The 8,682-nt window shown below is 33.1% G+C and overlaps 1 protein-coding gene across 1 annotated transcript; it reads right to left on the bottom strand.

Moving 5' to 3' along the window:
* Positions 1-2,941: 2,941 nt before the first annotated feature.
* On the bottom strand, positions 2,942-6,729 carry LOC116020200 (protein FAR1-RELATED SEQUENCE 3-like). Its single transcript, XM_031260679.1, has 6 exons — positions 6,642-6,729; positions 6,484-6,527; positions 5,853-6,006; positions 5,016-5,631; positions 4,567-4,890; positions 2,942-3,815 (listed from the first exon to the last, which is right to left on the bottom strand). Exons 1-6 carry the CDS (start codon positions 6,727-6,729, stop codon positions 2,942-2,944), a joined length of 2,100 nt encoding a protein of 699 aa, XP_031116539.1.
* Positions 6,730-8,682: the final 1,953 nt, after the last annotated feature.

The following is an 8,682-nucleotide window of genomic DNA, read 5'->3' as shown; positions in this document are numbered from 1 at the left end:
GGAAGTTTCGTCAGATGAAGTGAGTTCATTCGAAAATCTTAAGAGGTGTCTGATTAAAACGTTCAAAAGTGCAAGTGCTCAACTTGGAATATCATCCTGATATTCAACACAGCGAGAAAAACACATCTTAGTGTTTGAGAGAGTTACAAAGCTTAAACTGCTATACATCTAGAAGGTGACCGAAGCTCTCTACATCGAAGTTGCTTCACATCCTTTTTATATGAGAGTTGAGGAATAATTCCGTTGGAGGGAAAATTATTCCGTTTGAAATCTGTCTCCCATGCTATGTATGGGACTTGCATCTTTTCAGCATTTTTCATGGAGTGGTGGTCTTGTAACTTGAACCTTTTGTTTGGTAGTGGATATTCCATAATCCACTTTCTTGAGTCCATGCTCCACTTGCTACTTTTGGTAAAAGTTACTCTTTTTAAATTCCCATTGATCCTCGTTTTAGGGAATAAGACCGACTTTGGATTAGTGCACCTTCTATCCGTTTGTTGTGGAATTCTGATGTGGCATTCACTTCTGGCACCTCCTTAATATTTTATCTCCATGATATTCTTCTTCTCCAAACTTTATTCATGCTTCCTGACCGTCATTCAGCCTTTTGGAGAGATGTCAGTTTATCGAGACCAAGATTGATGTCTCGATTGTTTGATGTCTTGATCCCCATGTATCGAGAGATCTATCTCTCGAACTCTGCTTATGTCTCGAACTGGGTTGTTGTACCGAGAGATCCTATCTCTCGGACTCTGCTTATGTCTCGAGACTTAGTTGATGTCTCGCAGACCCTTATTCCTCCAGTGTTGTCCCGTGCCTTCTTCTGATCTATCTATAAGATTACAACACGAGACTTTCTAAGATGTTCACACAAGTTTACCTTAAGCTTAAATATTTTCCGAGTTGAGCTCAAGTTACCCGGTTGTATTTTCGCTCTTAGTTTACTTGTCGAACTTACATATAATTTCTATCTTTCGAGACTTAGGGGATTGTAGGTTACATTTGGTATCATCAAAACCTATTACAATATGTTCCTAACAAGTATGCTGACAGTCCAAAAGTACTGGTAAGTATTCTAATTACCTATTCCATTCACAAAATACTTTAGTTTAATTTGATAAAGTCTCATATAGTCTTATATGTGGTTCATTATGAAACTGTGTAAAAAGAAATATATTATTCATCAACTGATACTATAGTATATGCAAAAAGAAACTATAATGTATTCGAAAAGAAACTGTAGTGTATGGTAAAGGAAACTGATATATATTCAAAACAGAAATGAATTCATGAGAAATTCGAATGAATAATTCAATCTGATACTCTAATTATGAATATATGATGCATATCTAACTAGTTTTAATTTGCAGAGCAATGTATTTGGAGAGTATTTGATAAAAAGAGGACATACCAGTCTAGCTGAGAAGATAACGAAACTGCCCGTGGAGCTGGTAAAAATGAATTGGAGAACAGCTGATAACAGGACTGATTGTGGATTGTATTGCATGCGCCACATGGAGACCTACATGGGCAATCCACAATGAAAATGTGGTTTTACTCCCAAAAACCCAAATATAAGTTTACATAGAACTTTAAACATTTATACTGCTCATTCAATTATAAAAATTTAAATAACAAATAATTAACACTAATACAGGACCCATATTTGGCATCACTACGAGCATTGTACACATCAAGAATCATCATGATGCCCGTGAATGTTCACAAAGCAAATGTCATAAGGAATGCCGAAGAATACTTTATTGGAAAAAGGCTCTTACAGTGACTTTGAATTTGAATGTAAGGATAAATGCACCACCTGACAATGTTTTGTTCTGTTTGTTTGTGAAGCCAAGGTAGCTTTAGACTACGTTTATTATGCAGGTTTTAATCATCATAGTTTTTGCTAAAAATACTTTTATGTTTTTGACTTATCATGTTAATATATATCAATGGAATATTATTCCTGAAATGCTACATTTCCATTCACAAAATACTTTAGTTTAATTTCATAAAGTGTCATATATTCTTATATGTGATTCATCAATTGAAACTATATTATATGCACTAAGAAACTGGAATGTATTCGAAAAGAAACTGTAGTGTTTGATAAAGGAAACTGATATATATTCAAAACAAAAAAATGTAGTATTCATGAAAAGGAACTACAGTGTCCGTGAAAGGAAAGTGTAGTGTTTACCAACGGATACTGTCAAATGTGAAAAAGAAATCACGTGTATCATTCAAAAAACTGTATAGTACTTGAAATGATACTAATCTTTCAAAACGATGAAATCACATGGTTTATAAAATCGAACTAGCTGTATGAAAGCACATGAATCGTCAAAATATTCTGTTGTATTTTCAAAATGAAACTAAAGGTTTGTCTAAAAGAAACTAGTGGTTTGTCAAAATGAAACTGTAGGTTTGTCAAAAAGAAACTGTATGTTTGTAAAATATAACAGTTTAGATGGTGTCCTGTTATGCCCTAGAAATTATTAAATGAAAATATAGAGTAATTGAAAAGATACTTTAGTGTTTTGGTAAAGAACCTACATTGTTCATAAAATGAATCTGATAAAGTGGAACTATAGTGTTTGCAATAAGAAACTGTAATGTAATTTAAAAGAAACTGCAGTGTTTGGTAAAGGAAAGTGCTGTATTTTCAAAAAGAAACTATATTCTTTTTAAGTATATTGTTTCTCCATAGTACCTAAAAATCTTAAATAAAACTATAGAGTAACTGAAATGATAATGTAGTGTTCATGAACTGAAATTGAAGGGTTTATTAACTAGAACTGACAATGTGGTGACAAATATTCCACTGCAATTCCATTTGAAACTACAGCTAAATGAAAAAGAAACTGTAGTGTTTTTCAAAAGTAACTGTAGTGTTTGATAAAGGAAAGTGTTGTATTTTCAAAAAGAAACTATATTCTTTTTAAGTACTTTCGTTTGGATTAAAATGAACCAACTTTGAGCTACTACCACTAGACGGATGGACCAAATATCCACTGCCCACCATACTAGAAACAGATTCTCGCACAGAGGACTTCACAGCCGCCTTTGTATTCAACTCGACATACTTTGAATAATTCATTCGTCCTCTTGCATATTTATACTTCTTTTCTATTGTGCTAATCAACCGTTTGTTGCGTTCACCTTTTGGCCTACTACGTGATAGATTTTGTATAACACCATCTGTGGTTTGTTCACCATCTTCAAAGAAAATAGGACCAATTTTAGCTTCAATCTTCATCTTGGAATTTTGAAAGGCATCTTCACATGCTTCCCGAGCTTTAGAATTGTCTTGACTAGATAAAACCAACCGCTGAAACTTTCTACCAATTTGTATAACCCAACCACTTGAAGTAACACCACAAACATTCTCTACTGTCATGTCTTCAATAACCCTTTTAGTCCATCTTTTAAGAATATACTTATCAGGGATTGTTGCAACACAGTGAATATTTAAAATGCGAAGAGAATGAGAGCACAAAATACCCATCTCTGAAAACAACCTGCAACTACATGATATATCCAAGTCCTTAACACTAAAACAAACCTCATGACGAATCAAATCAACATCAGGACGCCAAACATGATATTTCATTACCTCACCACTGACCCCCACCAAATCTTGATGGCATGAAGAACCTTTCAAGAACTGTTCCTCAAATAAAAAGTATATCTCAATAGTGTAAACTTCTCTAGCATGTGAAAGTAACTTCACGTAATTCATAGCCATTGATGGCAAACCTTGAAAACAGCGAACATCTTCACCACTCTCCCTACTCCTCCACTTAGAAATCACACTAACAAATGAATTATAAAAATCACACAATCCAGCTGTTTTTGAAAGTCTTCTAGAAATTGAATGATTAGTAGACTCACTCCTTTACGAGGATAAAATGCCACCAGAGAAATACTGTTTGCTAAAAGTAGGACACAAACTTCTCCCTAATATTATATAATCTATCTAACCAAACATTCTTATGAATATTATAGTCAGTCACCATCTTGAAAAAATATTACATAAAAGATAAATTGTAAGAGTAAAAAAGACAAAACAAAAATTTCATATGCACAATTGATTTGGATACCATATTTGTAAGTAGAGAGGGTGTGGGGTATGCCGAATAAATCCAGCTGAGCGCTACAAACAAATAGGATCTACAACTAATAAACAAAAACAAACTGAAAATTCGATAATAAATATATAAATAAATAAACATTGACATGATATCATTTTGTCAAACCCCAAATATCATTCTCTCTTAACAGTACTATCATTTCATAAACAAAGCCAACTCATACAATGTACGGGGAAAAACATAAAAACACAGACACTGACACAGTATCCTTTCATCAAAACAGCAGTTTCATTCACTCAAGCCTGCACTGTCCTTCTATAAATAAAACAAAATCATTCCAATTACAGTAGAAAACAAATATAGTTAAAACTGCATACTATCATTTGATCAAAACCATAGTATCAGTTAATCAAAACAGCATTATCATTATATAAACAAAGCAAAATCTGATGATGAAAGTTGCAAAAAATACCTGTTCCAGTAAAATTCAAATTCAGCTTCTGTATCACTATACTTTAACAGAAAATTAAACAACTCTATGAAACCCTTTTGCATTCTCAATCCTTTGATGTGCTTCTTTGAATTCTCCCCAATGTGCCAAATACATAACCTATGTTTTGAATTTGGAAATACTTGCATGATTGCAGCAGCCATGGCAGAACACTGATCAGTCATTATTGTTTGTGGCTGCCTACCATCCATTGACTGTAGAAAAGTTTTGAACAGCCACACAAAAGATTCTGTCCTCTCATTCAATAAAAAGCCACAACCAAACATCACATTCATACAATCATACCTACAAATGGACCACAAATCATATCATACCTATTGGTACGGTATGTTGTATCATGTACCACCAAATCACCAAACAAAAAATAATCCGACTTCATTTGCACATCCCTCCAAAAAAAACTACACAACCTAGCATCATTATCAACTTCGAAATCAAAAAAGAAACCAGACTCATTCAATTGTCTCTTCCGAAAAATCTCAATCAAAGTGTTAGAGTCAATCCCATCTAAATGCTTCGCCGAATCTAACAACATTGTGTTATAAGCATCCCTGGCAGTAAATCCAACAAATGGTGAACCTCTAGACTGATGTTTTAAAAACCGAATACCATCAGATAATGGAACTCCACTCCTCTTCATATCTTTAAGGTATGTCAACTGATCAACAGAAACATTCCTATGCGACCTAAGCATATAGCTTGCAGATGCCGGACACAACTCATGGTTGTGCTCCTTTACATGTTTTGTAACTACCCACTTCCCACTTGAACCTAAGTCAAATTGACACATTGCATCACATCCAGTCCGAGTATCTATCTTTGTATAACACTTATTAGCACTCGCTTGTTTTGCTTTCAACCCAGCCTTATAACAATGGAACTTTTTCGACTTCACATTCCGAGTTCCAGGAAAGTAGTACTGTTTTCCCTTCCTAACACTAAATCCCATCCGAGATGCAAGATCATTATACATATCAAATGCTTCTTCAAGTGAATAAACAGAATGTCCCACCAATTCTTGATTAGCTGTGAGTTATTAAAATGAACTTTCGATAAGTATACACTAACAATTCATACTAATTGGGGAAATCAATTGACACTATAGACATATTGACCTGATACTACAATGTTCTTCAAAAGATAATACAGTGTTCTTAAAAGGATACTAATGTAGTCTGTAAATGTACCTAAGTATGATGCTCCTAAACAAAAAATATAACTAATCTGTTCAAACTCAATGAACAAACAGCTAAACATAAGAACCTGGAATAGATGAATCGTCCTCATTGGCATCTGTAGAAGTACCACCACCTCCAGCAGATGGATTACAGCCATTTGACCAAACAAAAACCAGTCAAGGCAAAAGAAATCAGCTGACACTACAGTGAAGCTAAAATGAAACTACAGAGTAAACAAAATGAAACTACAATGATATTAAACTGAAACTAATGGCAAAGGTTATCCATTGAAATTGACATGCTCTACAACAGATACTATATTCTTTTTAAGTATATTGTTTCTCCATAATTCCTAAAAATCTTAAATGAAACTATAGAGTAATTGAAATGATAATGTAGTGTTCATGAACTGAAACTGAAGGGTTTATTAACTAGAACTGAGAATGTAGTGTCAAATATTCCACTGTAATTCCATTTGAAACTACAGATAAATGAAAAAGAAACTGTAGTTTTTTCAAAAGAAACTGTAGTGTTTTTCAAAAGTAACTGTAGTGTTTCCAATAACAGAAACTACTTCAAAAACAAATTCAGACTAACTATGATGATTCTAACACAAATGCATAATTCAACACCAATAGGGATTAAAACCTAGAATGTCATCGTGATCACCACCAAAACATGAAGAACTAGCATTACATACAACTAGTGAATCCGATTCAACACCATTAGGGAGATTACATTCAACTGCAATGCATAAAAATTTGAAAATATATAACATCAAATATAACCTAGAAATATTACACAATCAAACGAGTAAACAAACGAAAGCTAATTATACAATCAAACGAAGATATATACCCGGAGTTGATGAACTGTAATCTTCAACAATCAACGCATTCAAATCAATATCATCAATAAGATTGCTTCTACCTAACATCACTCCCATAATTTGCGAAATAATGAACTCAAATCGCGATGAACAAATGTAATCTCCTCTGCTCCCTTTGCGAACAAAAAAAACTAGATCGAACTGAAAAAGGAAACAAACAAAAGCTGAAAGAAGAAAAATGGCCGCCGGTGATAGTTAACAGCGCCGTCTAAATCTAACGATTAGGAAATAACAAAACGACGTCGTTTCATCCCTTGGTCCACAATGCTTTGTGGACCACGGTCCATGATATAATTTGCGTTGGATTACTGAGTTTGACGAGTTGATATCATTAGTTGATTGTAGAAAGATATTAACTAAATTAGTTATTAACTGATAGTTGACTAAATACAAAATAAAATGATTTTCTAAAAAAAATTAACTTAAAAAATTGTTTTGAATAGCTTTTTGAATTTTTACTGTTTTGAAGTAATAAATTGTTATAAAAAATTAATTAATTAAATACTCATATTAACTGTTTAATCAAGTTAAATAATTAATAGTGATTAAATAACATAAAATTGATTGATAAATTAACTATGTTAGGCTATCCTTAACCCAGAAATTTCTCTCACTTTTTAAAATTGGTCCCACTTCCACATCATCAAATTTGTAAATTCTTTATTATTTGAAATTTGCATATTATATTATAAATATAATAACTAAATAATATAATAGGAAATAAAGAAGATAAAAAAGTACACAAATCAGATTTACCATGCTTTTCCCCCCACTTTTTCATTCTCTCTCCTCTTGCTAATTTAGCAATTTCTCTCTCCTATTGCAACACACATGGCATTAAATAATAATAAATAAAAAAACTCTCTCTTGCCACATAGATTAGAAAGGGAGAGATTGGCAGGGTTGAGGACAGCCTTAGAGTCTAAATCTTTGAGAAGAGGGATGGTGGCGTAATATTTGCCTAATACGTTGGGATGGTGGCGTAATATTTGCCTAATACGTTAAGCTTCAACTATCTTGTACTAATTGCTTGGTCATTTATGTATTGAGTTCTTGATGACTAAATATGTGCCCTTTGTTAAAGTATTTGTACGGAGTTAATTCCAGAAATAATCTTTTGACTATTGCTTTTTATCAATTTTTGTCTTTAATTTTTAATTTTATCAAAGTTGGTCCCTTAACTATTGATTTTGTACTAATTTTGGTCCTTCTGTTAAATCTATGTTAAATAGGTGTTAAAATTGAGGGCAAAGCAACTTTCTATTGCTCCTCCAATGAGATGCACTAATTTTGTAGGCAGAAGAAGAAACTAGCAATCTTTTTTTTGGGTAATTTTGGTCCATTCTGCTATTGCATTGTGAGAAGCTAACACAGGAAATTTAAATTTCATTTGAAAATAGAGTGGCAGCAATATTGTATGAACCCTACTCTGCTCACTTTTTCTCAAAATCACAACTAATAAAAAAAAACACAAAATTGTGAATTGAGACAATTAAGGCAAAAACTATCAGCAGCTTGTACCAATTGAATTAGGGCAACTTCAAAATTAGAGAAATTAATGCAGAAAAGAAATTAGGACAAACAAAAAATTAGGAAAATTAGGCGAATAAATTATTGAAATTAACCTTTATAGTTCAAGACTTCAAGGGGTGAGATCGTGAGAAGTTAATGTTAATTACTTAATTAATAAATAGTAAGGGAAGAATCGAAGAAGAGTAGAAGACTAAATCTGGTGGGCTATGACTGGTGTCGACTATCGAGGCTTCGAGGCGATTGGCGAGGGCCGAGATAGAGACGCACAAGCGGTGGCGTCGGCGAGGCAGTGGGTAGTGTCAATGCAGAGAGAAGAAATGCGGAGGCGAGGCAGTGAGCAATGGCGATGCAGAGAGAAGAAACGCGGAGTTGAGCCTGGAGGAGAGCTGAACGAATGAAACAAAAAAAAAATAAAAATAAAAAAATAAATAAATAAATATATATATATATATATATATATATATATATATATATATA

Source organism: Ipomoea triloba, chromosome 5, assembly GCF_003576645.1.
Source record: "Ipomoea triloba cultivar NCNSP0323 chromosome 5, ASM357664v1".
Lineage (NCBI taxonomy): Eukaryota > Viridiplantae > Streptophyta > Magnoliopsida > Solanales > Convolvulaceae > Ipomoea > Ipomoea triloba.
This window is presented reverse-complemented; position numbering and strand designations above follow the sequence as displayed.

What these genes read in the sequence shown, in the direction of transcription:
- LOC116020200 (XM_031260679.1), bottom strand. Translation starts at nt 6,729, where the DNA reads ATGGGAGTGATGTTAGGTAGAAGCAATCTTATTGATGATATTGATTTG. An exon ending in TTGAATCGGATTCACTAGTT is followed by an intron (nt 6,007 to 6,483) that starts GTATGTAATGCT and finishes TTTACTCTGTAG; the next exon opens with TTTCATTTTAGCTTCACTGT. An exon ending in TTTGAATTTTACTGGAACAG is followed by an intron (nt 3,816 to 4,566) that starts GTATTTTTTGCA and finishes TTCATTTGTTAG; the next exon opens with TGTGATTTCTAAGTGGAGGA.